The sequence below is a fragment of the Chelonoidis abingdonii genome, chromosome 12, assembly GCF_003597395.2.
Source record: "Chelonoidis abingdonii isolate Lonesome George chromosome 12, CheloAbing_2.0, whole genome shotgun sequence".
In the NCBI taxonomy this organism is placed as follows: Eukaryota; Metazoa; Chordata; order Testudines; family Testudinidae; genus Chelonoidis; species Chelonoidis abingdonii.
This window is the reverse complement of record NC_133780.1, coordinates 3,081,288-3,107,671: the sequence shown is the minus strand read 5'-3', so window position 1 is coordinate 3,107,671 and position 26,384 is coordinate 3,081,288. Positions and strand designations below refer to the sequence as shown.

The window sequence follows — 26,384 nt, the reverse complement described above, 5'->3', positions numbered from 1 at the left end:
GCCCTCTGAGGAGGCCCGACCCCCAGTTTGAGGACCCCTGCTCTAACTCAAATAGCTGCTGTGGACTCGACATCTGCACTACTGCTGTTCTCTGGTGGTAGACAAGACGCTCTAATGACCTTTAAATCTATGAAACTATTAATCACTTTTCACAGCCACGTTCGCCAGCTGTTTTGATGCTGGGTTCTAAACCTCAGGGTAGGTCACCGGGGAGTAGCACCACATTCAGAGCAGTAGGTGGGCTGGAAAGGTCTTCTGCAATGGAAAGAAAAACTTCACTGCCGGGGGGGGTGGGGGGAGTGTGTGTGTGACCTTTTCTCACCAGCTTCTAGTCAATGAGCCTGGAGGTTTGAAGAACAGTTGGAGGCACGTGCAGGAGAGTAGTTCATTGACAGGCTGTGCTCCCACTTAGGGCTGCTTGTGCAAAGACTTCCCTGGAGCTAGCATGCAAAAAAACGACAGGGTGGCTGGGACGGTGCTAGTGACTTGGGCCAGTCCCCTTCCCTAAGACCTGAGGAAAGGCACAGGACAGGCCTGGACTTGAGCTGCTCGCCTGAGGCAACATCCACACTGCTATTTTTAAGGTGCTAGCTGCAGTGAAGGAAAAGCAAGCCTCGCCACACATATAATGAAACAACTGCTCCAAGGTCCTTATGAAAACAATGAATATTAAAACCACCAATTTCCCACTCCTTGAACTGTGCCAGGAAAGTTTGATTTCAACCACTGGGAAATGCTGGTTGTTCTTCCATGGGCAACGTTGAGGGAAATGGGCTTTTTTTCCCCCGCCAGTTTCATCAACATTTTCAGTGGAAACTGTCCGTTTCTTCTGCAACCTCCCACCAAATCCTCTGACCAAAGCCTTTCCTTTTCGGGTATGGGGGGGATTAGTTGGGGGATGAACATTCCAAACTTTCCTGGGAAAGTGGCTGCTTTCTGCAAAAAATGTCATTTGAGTGAAACCCCCAAGAAAACATTTTGTTAGAAAACTGTCCACCCACCCTCTTTTCAAGCTCATTTCCGCCTCTTGAGCTAAGAAAGCAACACAGACTTTTGACAGCTGACTGCTGTGGACAGCCTTCTCAAAGACCATTTATCCTCCAAGCACAGAGAAAAGCAGAGGGGCTGGAGGTAGACACACGACTGTCTGCGCTGGCTCTGCCTGGTGCTCCAGGTTGGGATTCGCTGCCTGACTGAGTTAGAATCTCCATCAAATCTGAGTAGGGTCGAGCACCCAACCCTCAAAGAGCAGCGGGGTTAGAAGGTACAAATTATTCAGCCATTCACCAAAGTGGTCAGAAGTGGGGATATTTCAACAGAGACGATATTTCCTGATAGAAGAGGTGTCGGTCATCTTACCTCAGACACAAGGACGCTGCCTTCACACTCAGCTCCCTGCCTGTCACCTTTGCTGGCTATGGCTGAGAGGGGAGTAATCTACACTTATCTAACCCACCCGGCCGGCTCCCTGCCCAGCGACAGCTCGGCCCTGGATCAGCATCACAGTGAGTGCACTTCACTTTGTGGCGTTTTTTCAGGGGGGTGGATTTTGGGAGGCTGGGATTCCATTTTTGGTACTGTAATGTTGATAAATAGCAGGTTTAGCAATGCACCAGAGGTCAGATCCTCATCTGGTGTAAGTGGGCACAACTTCAATGACTTCAGTGCACTAACTCTGCATTTACACCAGGGTCACAGAGATCAGAATTTGGTCCTAACTCCACTGACTTCAGTGGGGTTGCTCTGGATTTACCTCTGGTCACTGAGGTGAAAATCCAGCCCTGACCCCATTCCTTGCAGTGGAGTCACTGGATTTGGAACAAGGTAACTGAGATCTGAATCCAGCCCTGGTACAATTCATTGCAGTGGAGTCACTCCAGATTTGGAACAGGGTCACTGAGATCTGAAATCAGCCCTGACTCTATAAAAGAAAATAACCTGAAGACAATCTAATGTCTCTTTCAAATCAGCTTCATCAAACCCAGCATCCAAAATGCTAAAATGTGTTCATCCTAATTGTATACGTATTTCATGGCATCACTACAGGGCAGATTTAAGTTGTGTCACTGCCTTAATTGTGCATTTCCAGACCTGGATACCTTTTCAGGGTAACCCTAACTCTCAATTTTGAGGCAGTGCTTGGTGATAGGAGGATCATAACACCCCTGGAAAGCTTTTACCATTAAATTACATGCCACCTTCACTCCACCTTCACACAGATTTTTGTCTGGGCATCACTATGCGTGGCCAGAGAATCAACATGTGCACATCAGCTCCATGGTGGCATTTCAATTAGGCTGACCAGATGTCCCGATTTTATAGGGACAGTCCTGATTTTGGGGGTGTTTTCTTTTAAAAAAGGTTCTATTACCCCCCACCCCATCCCGATTTTTCACATTTGCTGTCTGATCACTCTAGTTTCAGCTGATTTGAACAAGCTGGGGGTCTGTGTTTAGGTTCTTCTAGCCCAGTGGTTCCCAAACTGGGGTTTGGGAACTCTTGGGGCTTTGTGAAATGTTACAGGGGGTCTCTGGAAAAAAACTCCCTAATGGCTCACAGAGCTGTCCCAAGGGACCCTGGGCAGCACAGGGCCAGCAGCCCAGAGCCCCTGGACTTCCAAGAGCTAAGCAGATCAAAGCAAGCATCTCTATCACACTGAGGAGATTGAAATGTCAGGACTCCTTGGAAGAAATGGAAAGAGAGAGGGATATGTTTTGCTGTCTTTAAAATTAAGTAGGCAGCTAGTATTGTTTGTAAAATTATTATGAAGAACAAGTTTAAGCTTTGTTGTAATGTGTATTTGCCTGGACTGCTCAAGACCTGAATGCTTGTGTAGGAGAAACTCTTTGAGCTGGCTTCATAAATACCTTCCTGCTGTTTCACATCTGATACTCCTCGATGAAACATAGGAGCCTTGTCTTAGAACAGGCTTAGTCAAAGTGATACAAGCTATGAAAGGAGGTCTTGGAAGAGTGCTGCCATTTTCATAACGTCATAAAAATACTGTAATGATAGATAAAAATGATTAATAAAGTGTGCAATAAGCATGTCATAAGAACACATTTTATATTTCCCAGATCACTGCTTTTGTAATTTATACTCAGGTAAAGGAGAAAATCCCTGGAAATTTTCATTTTTAGGAGGGGGGTCGCGAGACTTGACATTTTAGTGAAAGAGGTTCACGGGTTAAAGTTTGGGAACCGCTGCTCTAGCCCGTAGGAGAAGGTCAGCGTCAGGCTTTGACTCGCTGCTTCACTGGTAAATGAGACAGTGTCACTGGTAAATGAGACACTAGGTTGGCCCCTGGTGTAAATTGTGGTGACGCCACTGCCATCTACAGGGCTTTGCTGATTTGTACCAGCTGAGCCTCTGGCCTTTACACCTTGATTTATTTATTCATTTCCCCACAATGCTCAGCACCACAACCGGGACCAAAACGGCAGGGGCTCTCAGCTTTCAGGTGGGCACCCAACTCAGTGGCTAGGTTCCAGGGCAGCCCAGCACATTGGGTGCTAATCTCTGGAAATCTGCCCATAAACCCTCACAGCCGGAGTCGCTGTTGGACTGGGACCATCTGCATAGATGTCTCCTGAGTCACCGAGCCCAGATTGGGGGTACTGAGGAAAATGTGACCCCAGCGCTGAGTGACTGCAACTTTACTTGGCAAAGAAAATTATTTCATGCAGGCCATGGGCATAGTGAGAGCAAGACCCAGTTGGTCACAGTATATTGTCCAGCTCTGCCCTCCTGTGCCATTACATTGGAGGAGGGAGGTCCAGGGGGTGGGGTGGGGGGAAGAATACTTGCCCAGAGCTTGGAGGACCTGGAGTTAGGTCCTTTTTTTGCACACTCCATGTCTCGCCTTGAGCTAGGCACATAGGGTCAGACTTCCACAGGTGCTTAGGTGCCTGAGCAAGCTGGCTTCAGAGGGACTTAGAGGCTTTAAAAAAAATCACATCTGGCTTTTTTTAGGTGCCTAAATGCCTTAGGAAAGCTGGCCCTCCATCACTCGCTGCCTCAGTTTCCCACCTGTAAGCAGGCATAGAGAGACAGGGCAGAGTTCTATTACCGCTGTATCTGTCATCGGTACAACCGCTGCTGGGCTCTGTGGCCAGTGCTGGTGCGCACAGATCATGAAGGAGGTTAATGAACTAGAGAGGGCTCAGGGAAGAGCCACGAGAACGATTAAATGGTTAGAAAACCTGCATTACAGTGAGACTCCAGGAGCTCCATCTCGTCAGCGTAACAAAGAGAAGGAGACGGGGTGACTTAATCCCAGGCTGTCAGTACAAATATTTAATGACGGGCTCTTCAGCCTAGCCAAGGTCTAATACAACCTAATGGCTGGAACTTGAAGCTAGACAAATTCTGGCTGGAAATATGGATACATTTATAACAGGGAGAGTAGTTAACCCGTGGAACAATTTACAAAGGGTCACGGGGGACTCTCCATCACTGACCGGTTTTAACTCAAGCTGGGACGTTTTTCTGACAGCTCCACTGCAGGTATTACTCTGGGGCAGGTCTCTGGCCTGTGCTATCCTAGAGGTCAGACTAGATGATGACAATGGTCCCTTCTGGCCTTGGTATCATAGGTGCTGATTTCTGCTCCCATCAGTGGGTGCTCGACCCCTCTCTTGCCCTGGTCCCACCCCTATCCAGCCCCCCTCCCACTCCTGCCCCACATCCCCACCCCGGCTGTGCCTCCTCCCCACCTCCTCCCCTGAGTGCACCGCGTTCCTGCTCCTCCCCCTCCCTTCCAGCATGCTGCCAAACAGCTGTTTGGTGGCAGCAAGGCGGGAAGTGCTGAGAGGTAGGTGGAGGAGGAGGAGGTGGGGAATGCGGGGGGAGAGAGAAGTTTGGCTGCCAGTGGGTGCAGACCACCCACTAATTTTTCCCTGGGGGTGCTCCAGCCCTGGAGCACCCACTGAGTCGGTGCCTATGCTTGGTATCTACGCAAGGTGGGGATAACAGGGCTGCCCCGTCTCAGAGCAGTGCAGGAAGGGTAAATATTTCCAGGGTCATGATGAGGAACCATCACAACCCAGAAACTACAGAAACAGAGCCAGGTGAGTTTCTTAGGAGGACAGACTTCTGTTACCCACTCCAGTTCCTTCTAGAGTCAGGCTGACTCCTGGAGGGGATAAAAAAAAACAGCAACGAATTTTTAGTGCCTAAACCAATCAGCTGTGGCTCTGAACCACCGAGGGAGCAGGGGTTTCGCTGAGTCACCACGTCGAGGCAGTCCGACTCCAGTGTATCAGTGCAAGTTCCTCTTTTGGCTTGACGTCCTTGTTGCCAGGCTACCAGACTAGCACATGAGAAACCTGGTTTTGTTCTTGGCTCTGCCACTGACTCCCTGTGTGACCTCGATCAAGTCACTTGATTATTATTTGTATTATCGTGGTCTCTAGCAGCCCCGGTCATTTACCAGGACGGCGTTGTGCTGGGAGCTGCACAAACCTGGGATAAAAAGGCAGTGCCCTGCCCTATTGCATTTCTAATCTGGGCCTAAGGCAAGAGACGACAGAAGGTTACAGACAGACGGATGGGGAGAACGACAAGCCCATAATGGGAGCTCTGGTGGCTGCACCCTCAGCCTAGCCATTGTCAAGTTTTTTTTTGTAGGTTTCACAACCAAGGTGAGTGTTGGTCTCTCTGCACTGGGTGTGACAGCTCCTCCCCCTCTCTAAATCGGGCAGCACAAAGGGATCCCTAAGAGATGACACCTTCTGCACGGTGTGGCACTGAGCAATGTGTTTTGCATCTCGCTTTCATCCCACCAAGTATTGCTGGGCTGGGGGCAGGAAATCCTGGGTGAAATTCCCAGCTCCGTCTGTTGCAGGAGATGAGTTGAGATGATCAGAATCATCTCGTCCAGCCTCAGTTTACAGCTCCACTCAGGGCTGATGGTTTACACCAGTTTACTGTATCTCTGTATGATCATTAACACACGTTCATCTCCCCCCCCCACACACACACTTCCGGCAGCGGGTTTCCTGATCTGCTGAGCTGAGAAGAGCAGTGTCTGATCCACCTCCTTCTCAGAGACTTTTGCATGCAATTTGCTCAGCTAGCCACAGTCAAACAACGGGGCTTCTTTCCACTGAGAGATGAGAACTGCAAACAGGCCAGGCCAGTGCGTTAAAGGGCAGAGATGTCGCCTTGTAGATGTCAATGGGTGTGGGTGCACCACAGCCCATTATCTCCCCCGGTTCAGGCAAACCGGCTCTGCATTTCCCCCCTTGATTCTTGCAGCTTGTCCGCAGTGCCCGCTTTGGCATCGGATCGCTCTGCGGGTGGGCTGGGCGGGGAACATCGTCCTGCTGGGAGCTGTGATCGTGCTGGCTGTCCTTGGTGAGTAGCCCCCAGCTGTGGGTTTTGTGCTGCGGCCCAGCAACGCACCGGAAACTCAACACACCTTGTTGGGGCTCAATGCGAGAATCGCTGAGCGGTGGCCTCTGGCCTGGGCGATACAGGTCAGACTAGATGAGCCAAATGGTCTCTTCTAGCCTTGAAAGTTGTGATTCTGGGACAACTGTGCCAGGTTCTCAGTTCCTATAAATTGCCTTAATGTCATTGATCTGCCCATCGACTCCAACGGACCTACGACTGAGTCACACTAGCTGGGATCTGGCCCATTGACACCAATGGAGCCAGAGACACTAATGTCAGGGGTGCTCCAGGTCTCAAGCACAGAAAGAAAAAAAAATTGGGGGTGCTCAGCACCCACCAGCCAAAGTGGTTCGGCGTGGCTCCAGGACTGGCTGCTGATCAGCTGTTTGGAGGGCAGAGGAAGGGGGATGGGGCAGGGGACAGTGGGGTGAGGAAGGTAGCAGGGTTGGAGAAGGGGGTGAAGCAGGGCATGAAGAGGCTTAAAAAGGGCAGGGCCTCAGGGGAGAGGCGGAGCGAGGATGGGGCCTCAGGACAGAGCGGGGGTGTATCACCCTCTGGGAAAACCAAAAATCAGCATCTGTGGCTGGAGTTACGGCTGATCTACCCCAGCTGGAATCTGGCCTTGTCTTTTCCAAGTGTTTGTTTCTATTTATCTTGAAGTTGGCCAGTGCCCATCCCAGACTCACCCGACAGCAGCCATCCAGCAGATAAATGAAAACACACCAGCGTTCAACCATACATTGGAGGGTTTCCGATCTTGCCTGAAGCGAAATTTGTGTGGGGTGGAAAACAGCTCAGCAGGTAACCCTCCCGCATCCTGTATCCAACCCATCACTCACCCTCACTGTTACGTACCCGGATGTTTACATAAAGTTGAGAAACCTTTGTTCCCACCCCCTCTATCCCATCCCTCCTTTCATGAGCCTCTTTAATATCACCAGGAATCTACAGCCTCAACAGTGACTGCTACTGGGCAGCCAGGGTGAGCTGAGCTTTGAAAGATACAGGCAGCTTTAGTGAGAATAGTGAATTATGATTATACAGTTCTTTAGCTGATATATGTATTACATGTGTAGCATCTAGAGGCACTGAGATCAGGGCCCCATTGTGCCAGGCGCTGCACAGACACGCAGGGAGAGACAGGCCCTGCCCCACCTGAGATCACAGCCCCCTTGTGCCGGGCGCTGCACAGACCCACAGGGATAGACAGTCCCTGCCCCAGCTGAGATCAGGGCCCCATTGTGCCAGGCGCTGCACAGACACACAGAGAGAGACAGGCCCTGCCCCAGCTGAGATCAGGGCCAGCATTGACTGACATTAACATACTCCCTACTGAGCCCTGCAGCACAGCGCCCGCTAGCACTGCACTGGTGCACTGGGGTCAGCAGTGGCTGCAAGATAGGCTGACCAGATAGTGAGCATGAGAAATCAGGATGGGAGTGGGGGGTAATAGGAGCCTATATAAGAAAAAGGCCCAAATATCGGGACTGTCCCTATAAAATCGGGACATCTGGTCACCCTACTGCAAGGTGAGAGCACATTATTGAGCCTCTACCCTGATAACTGAACACAGCCCCCCGCCTGCCCCCACAGCGCCACAAAGGGGCATTGGGGCCAGCACTGACTGTGAGGGGAGAGCGCCCCCTGCTGATCCTCCTGCTCCGCTAACTTGTAGCACAGTGGCCCCTTGCATCACACTGGGGTATTGGAGCCAGCACTTACTCTGAGCACCGCAGGGTGTTATGGTCTTACTGCGCTTCCCGGAGTTCTGCCAATGTGCTGCACTTTGTCTCACTAAAACATTGAGTGTGAAGTCTCCGTGTGTCTTTGCGGATGGAGCAAGTTAGAACGATCAGATCCATTATTTTAATAATTGTTCCATTTCCCCGTCCAGAGGGCTCCGAGTGCAAACTCTGCCCCAGGGACTGGGTGCCACACATGGACAAGTGCTACTGGGTTTCTAAAGAGAATAAATACTGGAGCTGGGGCCGTGATGACTGCTTACGGAGGGGAGCTGACCTTCTAGTGATCCAGGACCGGGAGGAGCTGGTAAAGAACGTGCTACACTTCACCTAACATGTGTGTCCTTCTCAATGAGAGCAGGTCATGAAGCCCTCTTTTATTTTTCCAGCAACAAACTTTTGAAAGTAAAATTTTCATTCACAATTTTTCTGTTCATTTCACTTTAAATTTTTCCTGTGAAAAAATGTTAGTTTTTTTCAGAATTTCGACAGATATTCTCCATTTATTTTTAATTGTGTTTTTTAACAATTTACATGTTCAGTCGTGCAGAATTATGGATTTGAAGTATTTTTTTTAATCAATTTTTATTGCTGTAAATTTTCACAATTGTGGGAAATCATGGGGTGGGGTCAGACACTGGGAAGCGAGGTCAGACCATAATTAATTAATGACAGTAGATGTTGAGATTCAAAGAGGTTAAGTTTTGTAACAGTCAACATATACAAAATAAGAATCCTTCAATCAAATGCTAAGTTCTCAAATAACATTTTTCTCTCTTTGCCTCTCCGTAAATTTTGATTATTGTCAGTGGAAATATTTTTCATCAGTTTGTGTGTGTGTATAGTGAAGTCAACATTTGCCTATTAAAAATCGAATCGTCCCAAGCCTATATACTTAGGCTTGGAACGATTAAATTTTTATATAAATAAATACATTAATAGTAGATCCGAAAACATTTTACAGTGTTAAAATGATTAGGTACAAACTGGAGACAGGGATTGTTCAGCTATCACTGGGATGCAGCTACTTCTGGGGTGGTGCAGTTGGGTAATAGCTGTATAACAATGTTGCACAGGGTTTGTTCACTCCCTATAGAATCCTATATGGAAAGAGGGTGCAGTAGGCGGGTAATAGCTGACATGTTTGCCCAGGGTTGAAATGCTATTAATTATTTGTTACAGCTGTGTTTAAAAAAAAATTGTAAAAATTATCATTAAAAAATGGAGAATGTTTACTGATGTTCACCGAAAATGATAACCAAAATTCATCAAAATCTTGGTGGAGGGGAACAGGACTGACTCAGTTATTAATTAATGCTATACATTGCCTGTTATGTTTACTTTTAATTGGACTTTCATCTGGTTCTGACTTGTCACCAGTATTAATGATCAAAACTCAAACTAGAGATCAGGTCTCATTTGCATCGTGAGCAAAGGAGCCAGAGAATTCTACAATGTTCTGTTCTCTCAGACCCCGTGTCCATTTCACAGGAGTTCGCACAGAATCTTACAGGAAATCAAAATCCGGTGTGGATTGGACTCAACATCACCTCCCCAGGGAGGAAGTGGACTTGGGTGGATGGTTCCACATTAAATCAAATGCTGTGAGTGATTCCTGATTAGTAATTGACATCAGTCTGCAATAAATAGATAGTGTAAAACCCTGGTCCCCATTAAAGTCAATGGAAAATCTGCTGTTGACCTCCATGGGGCAAAGATTTCATCCATTACATCTTACAGTGTTAGGGCCTCAATCCTGCAAACACACCTGGGGTTAAGTTTCATAGAAGTGAATGGCAACATGCATGGGAGGAAATCAAAGCAAGTGCATAGATGTTTGCGGGATCCGGGTCTCTGTTTGCATTGCCCCACACTCCTGGACAGAGCTAGTTACAAAATGGGGAGAAACAGAATTTTTTCAATCTTTTCTTTTTGTCAACATCGGAGATTTCAAAATTCAAAAGCTGTTCAGTTGCAAAACTGAGAGTCCCAACTGCCTCCATAGTTGGTCAAAAAACTAGGTCAAAAAGCCGCTCAAAATTCATCAAAACTTCCCATTTTTTTCACTGAAATTTGAAATTGACTCAACTTTTCATGTAAGTTTCAAAAGAGGAACATTTGCATGGTTCTAAAGATTGTCCTCTCTGCACTAGCACTCTGATTAATAACTTTGCAAGTTTCTGTACCATGTGCACCTCTCCACCAGGTCTGGACTTAACATATCAACTCCTTTCATGTATTAGCCTATCTAGGGAAAGACTAGAGATGATGGCTGGTACCCCAGCATGCTGGATAGATCCTCTGAACCCACTGACTGTAACTGTCTCCTTCACTCCTTTCACAGGTTCACGGTATTGGGTTCTGCTGAAGAGAACAGCTGTGCTGCAGTCATGAAGACTCGGATCAAGTCTGAAATCTGCAACACTGACTATAAATGGATTTGCCAAAAGGAAGCTGTGCTCATTTAAACGGATGGATTGGGGACCTCTGTCTGCATATATGGAATGCAGAACATCCTGGGTTCTCATCTCTATTTCAGCTAACAAAGCCTCAGGCAGCAAAAATCTGGGTAACACCGATAAAGTGAATGGCGCAATGCTGATTTACACCCATTGTGGATCTGGGCCCATTGCCTCCAATGGAGTTACGGCCAATTCACACCAGCTGGGAATCTGGCCCTTTGATTATTTAAAAAAATAAATAAATCTATAATTTTTTCACAGTGCTTCTAATATTGTCTTCAGAGTATTAAAAGATTCCTGGGACATTATTGTAAACATGAGGGTCATGCCTAGAGGCCCCAGCTAAGATCAGGGCTCCATTGTGCCAGGCACTGAACAGACACACAGCTACAGACAGTCCCTGCTCAGGAACAGATTTTTTTTCTGTAAAAATGTTTTCCATTTTCAGAAAAAAAAAAAAAACTGATTGTCTTCAGTTTTCAAAATCTGAACATTTTTGTAACTGAAAATGGAACATTTTTATTGAAAATGGAAAAGTTTCACCCCAAAAATGTCTGATTTCCACTTTTTCAAAGAAACCCCCCACAATTTTTGTGGGAAACTGGCTTTTGTTTTCTGTTTCAAGGAAAAACTCAGAAAAATTTGACCAAATCAAAAATTTGCTGGGAACATGTTTGATTTGGTTGAAAAGTTGTTCTATGCTGGAAAAAAAAGGTAGGCCAAATATTTTTCAGAAAATGATGTCTTACTATTTATAGCGGTGTCATTTCAAACCCCAGTGAACTTGGTTCCATTTCTCCATCCCCTACCCACCTCCCCAGCAGTGTGCTAAAGTGACAAGAAAATTCACTAATCACATTGTATAGCACAAAACTCAGAGCAGGACAATTCAGCTTTACCTCCACTGCAGAGAATTACTGCAGGATTCATTCACTGTTTTATCTGCTTGTCACCTCTAGGGGCAGGGTCTACCTGTGCACCAATGGAGGGACCATGGCCAGTGTTGTAATAAAATACACAACCATACTGGTGTGTAAACAGAAGCAGCTATGATGTATTTAACCCTTTTAGTCTGTGCAATGACTGGAACTCCTGAAGCCAGCATCTGGTCGCTATCCCCAGTTTGATTCCTCTTTTGTTCACGGAGAGAACGATTTAACAGATTTAAGAACACCACCATTGGACAGTCATATCCTTGCATTTCAGGGTAATTTCTAGCTATAGGGCTCAAAGCACTTTACATAGAATTTAGCAATGGGGAAATTTCTATCCTGATTTCTATCCCCATGTAGCAGAGTGGATCTCTGCTCCGGCCCTGAAGGGGTTAAAACAGCCCAGGGAAGGAGCTGGGGCTGGGGCAAGAAGCCTGTTTAGCTGGGCTGACTGGGGGAAGTGGCAGCAGCTGGGGCCACGCCCCAAACTGAGCCACAGGCCCTTATAAAAGGGCAGAGAAGCCAGGAGCTGGAGAGTCTCTCTCTGCATTCAGAGGGAGAAGGGCCTGGCTGCTGCAAGGGGCCAGACAGGTACCTAGGGTAAAGCAGTGCTGGGGAAAGGCAGAGGAGCTGGGGAGCTCCTGCCTGGAGAGCCCCAGGCTGTGGCCTAGAATGAGAGCCAAGGGGTACTGGGGTTGCAAGGTGCAACGCAGGGGTAGGCCAAGGCAGCAGGTCCAAACCCCTTTGCCAATGATGAGAGGCTAACACTGCAGTCTGCCCCAGGGCGTGGGGCTAGCTAATGACTGGGCAGTTGCCAAGACCCTGAGGCAAAGTGGGGATAGAGTGGGGGAGTTCCCAGGGAGGGGAAACCCTGAAGGAAAAGGGGTTACTGCCAGGGGGGCAGCACCCCATGTAAAAGGGGCTCCGGGGTCCAGGGAGGGATGCGGGGCCAGAAGCCAGAAGGCGGATCACCAGCCTGCAGAGGGCGCTCCAGCTGCAGTTTGAGCTAATTCCCTAAAGCAACCAGCAGGAGGCGCCGCGGCGGTGAGTTCGCCCAGGTTACACCCCACCTCTACTCGAACCCACTAGTGTAGACTAGCTTGTAAATTCAGGCTGGTGTAGCTACATCAGTTAAGAGGTGTGAAAAAACAGAATGAGAGAATCTCATGGTGGACAGGTCTCTCCATGGCTGTTAGCCAAGATGGTCTAGGATGCAACCCCATGCTCTGAGTGTCCCTAGCTCTGACTGCCAGAAGCTGGGATTGGATGACGGGATGGATCGCTCGCTAAATTGCCCTGTTCCGTTCATTCCCTCTGAAGCATCTGGCACCGGGCCCTGTCAGAAGACAGGATACTGAGGCTAGGTGGACCTTTGGTCTGACCCAGTATGGCCGTTCTTCTGAAGAGTGCACATTGCTGATTGACACAGCTATTCCAACCGAACGCTCATTGCAGACGTAGCGAAGACACAGAAGAATGTATCCATCAATATAGCTAACCTCACGGTGTGGAGTTCCGACAATGGAACACTCTATGCATTGGCATAGGTTGCAACTAAGGTATGAGGTTATGATGTCATCGTTATGCCAACGTTTTTTAAATGGTCACATTTCTTGAAAGTTTCGTTTTTGCGCTAGGAAAACCCGTCTTCAGTTTTCCTTTAAAAAGATTTTTTTTCATTGTTGTCAAAATTATTCCTCAGAACCCCTCCTCCTCCATTTCCTGACTGGCTCTAACAGGCTGTACCTGGCATTAAATAGATACTAAATGAATATCTTTATGGGGAGAAAATACTGGGTAGTGAAGGTGCTTTAATGTAGCCAAGAAAGGCACAACAAGAGCCAAATCCCAGTTAAAAACACGGCACATGTGAGGGGATTAATCATTGGAAGAAACCCCCAGGGAAGTGGTGGATGCTCCATCTCTTGATGCCTTTCAGGAAAAGGCTTTTAGTCAGACACAAGTCACTGGGTTCAGTACAGGGGTAACATCATGAGATTCTCTGGCCTGTGTTATTTGGAGCGGTTTCTCGGTAACTCCTTATGCTTCACCATCTCTTCCACCTTGTTTAGAGCTGTGACACTCTGAGGACCTTTCCCAGACAGGCAGCAGAGCTCGGTGGACCTCAAAGGCTTGTCTCTCTCTCTCCAACAGATCCAATAAAATATATTACCAGAGGTGATGCATGGGCGGGAGGGGGGCAAACATGCGGGATTACGTGCCCCCATCCCCAGATTTGCTGCTTGGTTTATACTGAGCATGCTCACACGGACTGGGGCTGGCTCACTGGATGATTACCGGTTCCCTTCTTTCCCTCTGAAGCATCTGGCATTGGCCACTGTTGGAAGACGGGACACTGGGCTAGATGGACCTTTGGTCTGACCCACTATGGCCGTTCTTATGATCTGTAAAAGCAGCAGAGAATCCTGTGGCACCTTATAGACTAACAGACATTTTGGAGCATGAGCTTTCGCGGGTGATCTGATGACTGAGCATGCTCAGTAACGTCTGCCAAAGCCGCCGCCTTCTCTCTGCTCCCCCCACTATCAGCAGGTCTCTGGATATTTCATTATACCGGATTTTAGGCTAGACAACCTAGTGGTCCCGTGTGGCCCCAAACAAGGACACATCTCCATGAAACCGGTCTGCAACCCCCAGCCTCCAACAGCAGGAGGCCCTGCTCTGAGATATACCGAGAAAGACCTGAGGAAGTGGGAGACAGCAGGGGGAGAACAGGGGTGGACTGATGAGCCAGAGCTGATAACGTGTGGGTGCAAAGGGCTGCTGGAAGCTGCTCACCTAGCAGAGACATTCTTGCCTGAAGACGGTTTCCTGCAAGGCCCCCAGACACCGAGGCTGCTCGCGGAGGTGTGACGTGCTGCAGCTCAGTTTGCAAACCCTGATGCTGCTGGGCGAGTTCCAGCAGCCCCCGTTTTGTCTGTTTAAGTAACAATGTGACAGTCATGCTGCCTGGTGATGGCTACACTTACAATACTATGGTGACACGGCCGCAGCATTGCAGTGTGGACAGGAATGGGAGAGATTCTCCCAAGAGGTGACACACAGGGATGTGGAACAATTCTTCCATCGACTAGCACTGTCTCCTTTCCCACACCCCTGAGACACACTGCTATCCTGCCGGAAGTTTTCCGTGCAGACCAGTCCTCCGTCTTTCTTGATCCACGGATCTCCTCCAGGACCGGCGCTCATCCTCTGCGTCCCTGAATCGCTGCTCGGCCGGCTGCAGAAAGATCCTTGTGCTGCGGCGTGAGATGATGCCGTGTGATGGGCACTGAGGTACTCTAGGCTCTGTGCTTCTGCCTCACAGAGAGACAAACTCATCGCATAGTGGCAGTGTGGTCCAGTGAGTGGGGCAGCACCAGACTGGGATTCAGTAGACCTAGATTTGTGTCCCAGATTGTCCGTCTGGGTGACTTTCAGTAAGTCAGTTCACCTCTGTTTCCTCTCCCAGCCTCTGTCTGGCCTTTTCATTGGAAGCTCTTTAGGCTGAGCAGCACTGCTTCTGTCCCGTGGGCTGCATATGCAGCTCCCCTATGCGTTATGTGGGCTGCATCCACACACTATATATACAACCTGTATGACCCTGAGGATGTCACATGGGTCACAGCTGTGTGTTGACTGGGCGGGGCACAGGCTGAAAACACTGACAGAAAGTCTCTTACCAGGCTCTTGCCCTCTCGTATTCGGTGGCGGAGTGCTGCACACCAGTATGCACCAATCATAACGCACCAAACTGGTGGATACGCAGTTACCTGCCGCCTTGTGCCTCCGCTCCAGCATCTTGCATCCGACTCCACTTCCAGTCCTGAGCAATATCGCTCCTCCTCATATCAGAGGAGAGGTCGCCACTCGCAAGTTGCTGGAGAAAGTACGCGCCAGCCCAAGCCTGCCGCTGCACAATGACCTTTATAAACCGTCACGTCACCCATTATGGTCTCATTTGCCACGGCAGGATGTTAGGGTGGAAACACTCTGGTGAGAGGAATGGATCTGTTATAATCCCCAACCAGTCCCTCGTCGCCGACCCCACAGTCTGCCCACCTGGGTTTGACCTGCCCTGTCGCCAATGGTCCCTGTTGAGCAGATTCCAGGGCAAGGTCTCTGTACAGCCAACCAGTGTCACTGGGGCCTTCGTGACAGCCCTTCGTGTAGCTGCGGCGCGACACAGCCAATGACGCACGTTGTCGATGAATGCCTGCCGACTAGGTCAGCGGTGGCCTAGAACTGCATCGCGCCACTGAAGATGCCATCGCTTGGCTAGGCAACTCTGCCCACGCTAAATACTGACCATTTGTACGTAGAGCAGCAATGGCTTAGGGTTGGGGCGGTGCTACGGTAACATAAGAATAAATCCTATTGGGAATCCTCCCTGCAGCCACGTGGATTATTCCCTCTTCCCACAATTCCCCAAGTTGGACGGATTTCTCCCACAATCCTGAGCAAAAGTGACCCACAATGCAATGGGACTAGGCTCAGTTTGCGTGATAAGGGCTTACGGCTGGTTGTGAAAAAATGGACGAAAGCTTCCAAATTCTTGACTCAAGACTGGATCTTTTTCTGAAAGCCAGGCTGTAGTTCAAAGAGGCATGAACTCCGTGGAGTTCACTGGCTTGCATTATATGGTCAGACTAAATCGGGATAGTCAACAAATGGACCACAGGCCAGAGACGGACCACCAGATGCTTTTGAATGAATGCTGATATCTTTTTATTTACTTATTTATTTTATTCTTTTCTCTGGTGTCTGGACATTGACTAGACCTTTGACAAGAAATAATTGACTACCCCAGGACTATGATCACAGTAGTCTAGTCTGGCCTTAGACTCTATGGATCTTTTATTTTTGAAGTTTTATAAATGTTTCATTTATTTAATTTTTTGTGTGTTTGGAAATTTTTCATCAGAATTTTCTTTTAGAACTTTTTCATTTTTTCCCCCATTTTTGGGGGTGGGGGGTGGTTGTGGGTTATTTCCTCTTTCCACCCCTCCCCCTGATCTTTTCCCTTTTGCCACTGGAGAAAAAAAGGAGGAGAAAAGGTGGGTGTCATGGACTCACAGAACTTGTGCTCCAGGTCACCAGTTGCTAGGGTACCCCATCTCCAGGCCACTGACTGGGGTCCTGGCTTCTAGGTGAGGTCACATTTGGAGGGTCCTCTGCACCAACAAACCCTCTCCCATCACCTCGTTAAACATGAAGGACACAGGGGAAACTGAGGCACGCACCGTATTCCTGTGAAACACTAAGAAAATCCCCAATTTTGTCACAGGAGGGAAAGGAAAATGGTAAATAATTCAATATTTTGTTTTTTAAAAAACCCATCAAAAGTACATTTTGGGGTAAAAATGTCTGGTTTTGAAAAGGCTCTTGTTTTCAACCCCAAAATGTTTTACACTTTCACACAGATCTACAGGGGCCTGTCGCTGGGCGCTGTATCTATTCACTCTGGAGGAAAGCATTGTCAAGTATCATCAAATTAAGGCATCTTCCTAAAAGACACCTGTCTCAAACAGCTGCCATGGACTTGCTGTGGCATTACAGATAATCTCTGGCCTACATTATGGATGTTAGACAAGACGACCTAATAAGCTTCAAATCTGTGGAACGATTAATCATTCTACACAGCCATGTTCTCCAGATGTTTTCATGCTAGGTTCTAAACCTCACTCTAGGTCACCGGGGCATAGCATCACCTTCAGAGCAGTGGGTGGGCTGGAAAGGTCTTCTGCAGTGGAAAGGTCTTCTGCACTTCAGTGATGGGGAAGGGGGGGTGACTTTTTCAGCCAGTCAATGAGCAGGGAGGTTTGAAGGCCCGTTGGGGGGCACGTGCATTCAGAGCAGGTCATTGCCATGCTCTGCTCCCATGTAGCAGGGCTACTTGTGAAAAGATTCAGGCTACCTTTGCCAGAGCTAGCATGCAAAAACTGGCAGGGTGGGTGGGAAGGTGCTGTGATTTGGACTAGTGCCTTGAGCTCAGACCAGGGGGAAGGCAGGCGGGCCTGGCTGTGAGCTGCGAGCCTGAGATAACACCCACGCTTCTATTTTTAGGGTGCTAAGGGAGGGCAAGTCTGTCTAGCTATATATAGAATGGAACAATTGCCCCAAGGCAAATAATAATAAAAACACCAACTTCCTCCCCTTGGACCATGCAGTTAAACCAGGCCAGAGAAGCTGGATTTCAAACAGTGGGAAATGCTGGTTTTTTCCCCCCACAGAAAATCTTGATGGGAAGTGATTTTTTTGTCACCATTTTAATCAACATTTTCAGTGGAAACTTTCCGCTTCTTATGCATCCTCCCCACACAATCTTTTACCACCTATTCCTCCACCTCCTCATTGCAACCTTTTCTTTCCGGGTGGGGGACTGTTAGTTGGGGGACGAACATTCCAAACTTTTAGAGGAAAGTGGCTGCTTTCTGCCAAAACAAAACAAAATCCAAAAATCATGTTAGTGAAACTTTGTGATGGAAAACTGCCCCACCCACCCTCTTTTCAAGCTCATTTCCACCTCGTCAGCTAAAATAGCTACACAGGCTTTTGACAGCTAACCACCATGGGCAGCCCCCTCAAAGACAATTTATTCTCCGAGCACAGACAAAAGCAGAGCGGCAAGATCTAGACACAAGACCGCTTGCGCTGGCTCTGCATGGCTCCAGATTGGAATTTGCTGCCTAACAGAGTTAGGATCTGCATTGAGTCAGAGTCGAGTCAAGCACTCAACTCTCCTGGCATTTTTTAAAAGAGCAGCTAGGGCAGAAGGTACAAATTATTCAGCCATTCGTCAATGCCCATGCAATGGTCAGAAGGTGGCAGGCTTCAACAGACACAGTATTTCCTGGAGGGGGCGTGTTGATCTAAGTTCAGACACAGCTAGAACGGTGGTTTCACACACAGCTCTTGCCTTTGCTGGCCATGGCTGGTGGAGAAGTCTATGATTATGCAAACTGGCCGGCCGGTTCCCTGCCCAGCGACACATCAGCCCTGGCACAGCATCACAGTGAGTGCACTTCACTTTGTGGAGTTTTTTCAGGGGGGTGGATTTTGGGAGGCTGAGATTCCGTTATTGCTACTATAATGTTGATAAATAGCAGGTCTAGCAATGCACCGGGGTCAGATCCCCATCTGGTGTAGGCGGGCACAGCTTCACTGACTTCAGTGCATTAACCCCGGATTTACACCAAGGTCACGGAGATCAGAATTTGTCCTAACTCCACTGACTTCAGTGGGGTTGCTCTGGCTTTACCTCTGGACACTGAGATTAGAATCCAGCCCTGACACAATTCATTGTAGTGGAGTCACTCCGGATTTGGAACAGGGTCCCTGAGGCCTGGGGGGGAAGGACACTTGCCCAGAACTTGGAGGACCTGGGGTTATGTCCTTTTTTGCACACTCGCTGTGTTGCCTTGAGCTAAGCGCGTAGGGTCAGACTTCCACAGGTAGTGGAGCTGAGCATGTCGGCTTCAGTGGGACTTAGGAGGCTTTAAAAAAAAAAAAATCACACCTGAGCCTGGTTTTTAGGTGCCTAAATGCCTTAGGAAAGCTGGCCCTCCATCACTCGCTGCCTCGGTTTCCCACCTGTAAGCAGGCGTAGAGAGACAGGGCAGAGTTCTATTACCTCTGTATCTGTCACCGGTACAACCGCTGCTGGGCTCTGCGGCCAGTGCTGGTGCGCACAGATCATGAAGGAGGTTAATGAACTAGAGAGGGCTCAGGGAAGAGCCACGAGAACGATTAAACAGTTAGAAAACCTGTGTTACAGTGAGAGACTCCAGGAGCTCCATCTCGTCAGTGTAACAAAGAGAAGGAGATGGAGTGACTTGATCCCAGGCTGTCAGTACAAATATTTAATGACGGGCTCTTCAGTCTAGCCAAGGTCTAACACAACCCAATGGCTGGAACTTGAAGCTAGACAAATTCTGGCTGGAAATATGGGTACATTTATAACAGGGAGAGTAGTTAACCCGTGGAACAATTTACGAAGGGTCACGGGAGATTCTCCGTCACTGACCAGTTTTCACTCAAGCTGGGATGTTTTTCTGACAGCGCCGCTGCAGGTATTACTTTGAGGCAGGTCTCTGACCTGTGCTATCCTAGGGGTCAGACTAGATGGATCACAAAGGTTCCTTCTGGCCTTGGTATCTACACAAGGTGGGGATAACTGTGCTGCTCTGTCTCAGAGCAGTGCAAGGATGGTAAATATTTCCGGGTTACGATGAGGCACTCGGCTGCTACAGAAACAGAGCCAGGTGAGTTCCTTAGGAGGACAGAATTCTATCACCGACTCCAGTTCCTTCTAGTATTATTCCTTGGGTATAAGCTTTCATGGGCTATAACCCACATCATCAGATGCATTATAACACGTTCACCTCCCCCCTCACACATACTTCTGGCAGTGGGTTTCCAGATCTGCTGAGCTGAGAAGAGCAGTGTCTGATCCACCTCCTTCTCAGAGACTTTTGCATGCAATTTGCTCAGCTAGCCACAGTCAAACAAGGGGGCTTCTTTCCACTGACAGGTGAGAACTGCAAACAGGCCAGGCCAGTGCGTTAAAGGGCAGAGATGTTGCCTTGCAGATGTCAATGGGTGTGGGTGCACCACAGGCAGTTATCTTCCCCGGTGCAGGCAAACAGGCTCTGCATTTCCCCCCTTGATTCTTGCAGCTTGTCCGCAGTGCCCGCTTTGGCATCGGGTGGGCTGCGCCGGGAACATCGTCCTGCTGGGAGCTGTGATCATGCTGGCTGTCCTGGGTGAGTAGCCCTCAGCTGTGGGTTTTGGGCTGCGGCCCAGCAACGCACCGGGAACTCAACACACCTTGTTGGGGCTTAATGCGAGAATCGCTGAGCAGTGGCCTCTCACCTGGGTGATACAGGAGATCAGACTAGATGAACCAAATGGTCTCTTTTAGCCTTGCAAGTTGTGATTCTGGGACAACTGTGCCAGGTTCTCAGTTGCTATAAATTGCCTTAGTGTCATTGATTTACACTGCCTGGGGATCTGCCCATCGACTCCAACGGAGCTACGGCTAAGTCACACTAGCTGGGATCCGGCCCATTGACACCAATGGAGCCATAAGCACTAACGTCAGAGGTGCTCCAGACCTCAAGCACAGAAAGAAAAAAAAAATAGGGGGTGTTCAGCACTCACCAGCCATCATGGTTTGGCGTGGCTCCAGGGCTGGCTGCCGATCAGCTGTTTGGAGGGCAGAGGAAGGGGGGCGGGACAGGTGACAATGGGGCAAGGAAGGGAGCGGGGATGGAGCAGGGGGTGAAGCAGGGGCAAGAAGAGCGTAGCAAGGACGGGGCTTCGGGGGGAGAGAGTCGGGGTGAGGGCCTCAGGGGAGAGGTGAAGCAAGGGCAGGGCCTCGGGGGAGAGCGGGGGTGGAGCACCCTCTGGGAAAACCAGAGATCAGCGTCTGTCGATGGAGTTACGGTTGATCTACCCCAGCTGGAATCTGGCCTTCTCTTTTCCAATTTTTTGCTTCTATTTATCTTGAAGTTGGCCAGTGCCCATCCCAGCCTCGCCCGACAGCAGCCATCCAGCAGACCGCTCAGAAGTGCAATTCATGTGAGATAAATGAAAACACACCAGCGTGCAACCGTACATTGGAGGGTTTCAGATCTTGCCTGAAGCAAAATTTGTGTGGGGTGGGAAACAGCTCAGCAGGTAACCCTCCCACATCCTGTATCCAACCCATTACTCACCTTCACTGTTACATACCCGGATGTTTACATAAAGCCGAGACACCTTCGTTCCCACCCATCCCTCCCTTCATAAGCCTCTATAACAGGGGTAGGGAACCTATGGCACGTGTGCTGAAGGCGGCACGTGAGCTGATTTTCAGTGGCACTCACCCTGCCTGGGTCCTGGCCAGCGGTCCGAGGGGCTCTGCATTTTAATTTAATTTTAAATGAAGCTTCTTAAACATTTTAAAAACTTAATTTACCTTTACATACAATAGTTTAGTTCTATATTATAGACTTATAGAAAGAGACCTTCTACAAACATTAAAATGTATTACTGACATGTGAAACCTTAAGTTAGAGTGAATAAATGAAGACTTGGCACAGCGCTTCTGAAAGGTTGCCGACCCCTGCCTATAATATTGCCACGAATCTACAACCTCAGCTGTCACAGCTCGTGGCCAGTCAGGGTGGTCAGAGCCCTGTACAGGCAGCTGGAGCCATAATCGCGTAATAAGATTTTATAGTTCTTTGGTTGATAGGTGTATGACATGTGTAGCACCTGGAGGCACCAACTGAGATCAAGGTCACACTGTGCCAGGCACTGCACAGACACACAGCAAGAGAGATCAGGGCCCCGTTGTGCCAGGTGCTGCACAGACACACAGCGAGAGACAGTCCCTGCCCCAGCTGAGATCAGGGCCCCGTTGTGCCGGGCGCTGCACAGACACACAGGGAGAGACAGTCCCTGCCCCAGCTGAGATCAGGGCCCCGTTGTGCCAGGCGCTGCACAGACACACAGGGAGAGACAGTCCCTGCCCCAGCTGAGATCAGGGCCCCGTTGTGCCGGGCGCTGCACAGACCCACAGGGAGAGACAGTCCCTGCCCCAGCTGAGATCAGGGCCCCCTTGTGCCGGGCGCTGCACAGACACACAGGGAGAGACAGTCCCTGCCCCAGCTGAGATCAGGGCCCCGTTGTGCCGGGCGCTGCACAGACACACAGGGAGAGACAGTCCCTGCCCCAGCTGAGATCAGGCCCCGTTGTGCCGGGCGCTGCACAGACACACAGGGAGAGACAGGCCCTGCCCCGGCTGAGATCAGGGCCCCGTTGTGCCAGGTGCTGCACAGACCAAAAGCGAGAGACAGTCCCTGCCCCAGCTGAGATCAGGGCCAGCATTGACTGACATTAACATACTCACTACTGAGCCCTGCAGCACAGCGCCCCCTAGCACTGCACTGGTGCATTGGAGTCAGCAGTGGCTGCAAGGTGAGAGCGCCCCCTATTGAGCCTCTGATCGCCTAACACAGCGCCTCCCAGTGCCACACTGGGGCATTGGAGCCAGTAATGGCTGTGAAGGGAGAGTGTCCCCTCCTGAGCCCCCCGTTCCACTAACCTGCACCACACAGAGGTATTGGGGTCAGCACTGACACAGAGCACCCAATGCTGTTATGATGTTGCCACACTCCCCGGAGCTGTGCCAATGCGCTGCACATTGTCTCGCTAACACACTGAGTGGGAAGGCTCCGTGCAGCTCTACGGGGGAAGCTGGTCAGAGCTGGTGGCATGATCAGACCCGTTATGGAGAACTGTTCCATTTCCCCCTCCAGAGGGCTCCGGCTGCAAACTCTGCCCCAGGCACTGGGCGCTGCACAGGGACAAGTGCTACTGGCTGTCGGAAGACAATCAGTACTGGAGCTGGGGCCGTGATGACTGCTCATGGAAGGGATCTCACCTGCTTGTGATCCAGGACCAAGAGGAGCTGGTAAAAACGTGCTAAACTTCACCATAGTTGTGTCCTCGTTAATGAGCGCAGGTCAAGATGCCCCCTTTTATTTTTCTATCAACAAACTTTTGAAAGTAAATTTTCATTCACAATTTTTCTATTTTTCACTGGAAAATTTTAAAGTGAAATAGTCTCCATTTATTTTTAATAATTTAAGATTTTTATAGATGTAAATTTTTAGTGGTGCAGAATTATGGCACTTTCCCCACCATAAGTACTTTCCCCACCATTTTTGTTGCTTCACATTTCCACGGTTGTGGGAAATCATGGGGCAGGGACAGACACTGGGCAGAGAGGTCCGACCATAATTATTTGATGGTAAATGTTGAGATTCAAAAAGGTCGAGTTTTGTAACATCCTTAAATCAAATGCTAACTTCTCAGCCAGTGTTTTTCTTACTTTGCCTCTTTGTTTCAGCTAGTCCTGATTTGTCACTAATATTAAATGATCAAAACCCAAACTAGAGATCAGGTCTCATTAGCATCATGAGCAAAGAAGCCAGAGAATTCCACCATGTTCTGTTCTCTCTGACCCCGTGTCCATTTCACAGGAGTTCATACAGAATATTCCAGGAAATCAAAATCCGGTGTGGATTGGACTCAACATCACCTCCCCAGGGAGGAAGTGGACCTGGGTGGATGGTTCCCCGTTAAATCAAACGCTGTGAGTGATTCTTGATTAGTATTTGACATCAGTCTGCAATAAGTATATAGCGTGAAATCCTCATTAAAGTCAATGGTAAATCTGCTGTTGAAGGATTTCATCCATTTATTTTACAGTATAAAGGTCAATCTTGCAAACACATATGGGTTTAACTTTAAGTCTCATTGGAGTGATCCCTCACTCTCCCAGATCTTGGGAGACAGACCAGTCCTCGCTTACAGACAGCCCCCCAGCCTGAAGCAAATAATCACCAGTAATCACACACCACAGAACAAAAACACTAACCCAGGAACCTATCCTTGCAACAAAGTCCAATACCAAATCTGTCCACATCTCTATTCAAGTGACACTATCATAGGACCTAATCACATCAGCCAGGCCATCAAGGGCTTGTTCAACTGCACATCTACCAATGTGACATATGCCATCATCTGCCAGCACCGCCCCTCTGCCATGTACATTGGCCAAACCGGATAGTCTCTATGCAAAAGAATAAACGGACACAAATCTGACATCAGGAATCATAACATTCAAAAACCGGTAGGAGAACACTTCAATCTCTCTGGCCACTCAGTAACAGACCTAAACGTGGCAATTTTGCAACAAAAAAGCTTCAAAACCAGACTCCAATTAGAAACTGCGGAACTTGAACTGATTTGCAAACTAGATACTATCAATTTAGCCTTAAATAGAGACTGGGAATGGCTGAGCCATTACACACATTGAATCTATTTCCCCCATGTTAAGTATCCTCACAGCTTCTTGTCAAACTGTCTTAAATGGCCACCTTGATTATCACTGCAGAAGTTTTTTTTCTCCTGCTGACAACAGTTCTTCTTAATTAATTAGCCTCTTAGAGTTGGTTGGGCAACTCCCACCTTTTCATGCTCTCTGTATGTATATATATCTCACTATACGTTCCATTCTATGCGTCCGATGAAGTGGGCTGTAGCCCATGAAAGCTTATGCTCAAATAAATTTGTTAGTCTCTAAGGTGCCACAAGTACTCCTGTTCTTTTTACTGGAGTGAATGGCAGCACCCAGGGGAGGAAAGCTAAGCGAATACATAGATGAATCAAGATCTCTGTTTGCCTGGGCTCATCTAGAGTTGCCAACTTTGGTTACATGAATTTTTGGAGGTTTACTCACATAACATCCTCTATAATTAAAGATTAAACTTCAATTCCTGGAGGGTTGGCAACACTAGGCTCATCAGTCCTTGGCAGACCGGGTAACAGGTGCCGACTTTCTTCTTTCTGAGTGGGTGTTCCACCCTTGCTGCACCCCGGGGCCCTGCCCCCACTCTGCCCCTCCCCCCATGGCCCCACCCTCACTCTGCCTCTTCCTGCCCATGCTTCACCCTCTCCCCACAGCATCTCCTGCCTGGCGCTGAACAGCTGATTGGCAGGTGGGTGGGTGCTGAGCACTCACTATTTTTTTTTCCATAGGTGCTACAGCCCCGGAGCACCCATGGTGCCTGTGGAACTGGTTACAACAGAGGAAACCATTTTTAAAAGCTTTTCTTGTTTTTTAAAATCAACATTTGAGATTTCAGAATTCAAAATCTGATCAGTTTCAAAACTGAGAAAGTTCCAATTACCTTAATAGTGGGCCAAAACTCCAATCCTAGGAAAAAAAGTCACACAAATTTCATCAAAACTTCCCAATTTTTTAACTGAAATTTGAAACTGACTCAACTTTTCACGTACGTTTCAAAAGCGGAAGATTTGCAGGGTTCTAAAGGTTGGCCTCTCTAAAGGAGCAACCTCGTTAAACACTTCCCCGCAAGTTTCTGTACCATGTACATCTCTCCAAAACATACCAACTTGCTTTACATATTAGGCTACCTCGGGAAAGACAAGAGACAATGGCTGAAACCCCAGCATGCTGGAAGGAAGGAGAAAAGCTGCTCTGCCCCACCTTTGAACACACTGATACTGACTGTCTCCTTCGCTCCTTAGATTCGCGGTATCAGGTCCTGCGGAAGAGAACAGCTGTGCTGCAGTCAAGAAGACTCAGATCAAGTCTGAAATCTGCAACACTGACTATAAATGGATTTGCCAAAAGGAAGCTGTGCTCATTTAACTGGCTGGACTGGCCTCTGTTTGAATAGGTGGAATGCAAAACATCTAGTGTGTCTGTCTTTATTACCACTAACAAATTCCCAGCTGCGGGAAATCTGGGCTGCGCCAGTAAAGTCAGTGTGGCAAGACTGATTCACACCAGCCGGGGGTCTGGGCCCACTGATTCAAATGGAGCTATGGCTGATATCAACCAGCTGGGCTCTGGCCCCATTGACTCTAGTGGAGCTTCCCCTGATTTATACCAGCTGGGGATCAGGCCCTTTGGAAGGGTTCTGAATTTACAAAATTATAAAATCACTTCGCTTCTAAAATTGTTTTCAGTGTATAAAAATAATTTAATTCCTGTGATGACATTATATGCATTATGGCAGTGCTCCGATCAGGGCTCCCTTCTGCCGGGTGCTGCACAGACACACAGGGAGAGACAGTCCCTGTCCCAGCTGAGATCAGGACCCCGTTGTGCCGGGCGCTGCACACAGTGTGAGACACTCCCTGCCCCAGAGAATTTACAATCACAGTCTGAGATTCCAAGGACCCTAAGAGTGTCAGGTGTTCAAATCCCAATGAAATTCAACTCTTAGGCTCCTCTGAAAATCAAAGCCTACATGATACAGCAAACATTC

At 48.7% G+C, this 26,384-nt stretch overlaps 2 protein-coding genes across 2 annotated transcripts; both read left to right on the top strand.

Moving 5' to 3' along the window:
* The first annotated feature begins 963 nt into the window (after positions 1-963).
* On the top strand, positions 964-26,384 carry LOC142045747 (killer cell lectin-like receptor subfamily B member 1B allele C). Its single transcript, XM_075071672.1, has 7 exons — positions 964-1,264; positions 18,310-18,547; positions 20,211-20,297; positions 21,046-21,213; positions 22,839-22,993; positions 23,565-23,677; positions 25,639-26,384. Exons 2-7 carry the CDS (start codon positions 18,463-18,465, stop codon positions 25,760-25,762), a joined length of 732 nt encoding a protein of 243 aa, XP_074927773.1. The 5' UTR covers positions 964-1,264; positions 18,310-18,462; the 3' UTR covers positions 25,763-26,384.
* On the top strand, positions 1,255-10,809 carry LOC116829179 (killer cell lectin-like receptor subfamily B member 1B allele C). Its single transcript, XM_032787869.2, has 6 exons — positions 1,255-1,505; positions 6,259-6,357; positions 7,057-7,197; positions 8,291-8,445; positions 9,630-9,742; positions 10,483-10,809. The coding sequence occupies exons 1-6, from the start codon at positions 1,418-1,420 to the stop codon at positions 10,604-10,606; spliced, it is 720 nt and encodes a 239-aa protein (XP_032643760.1). The 5' UTR covers positions 1,255-1,417; the 3' UTR covers positions 10,607-10,809.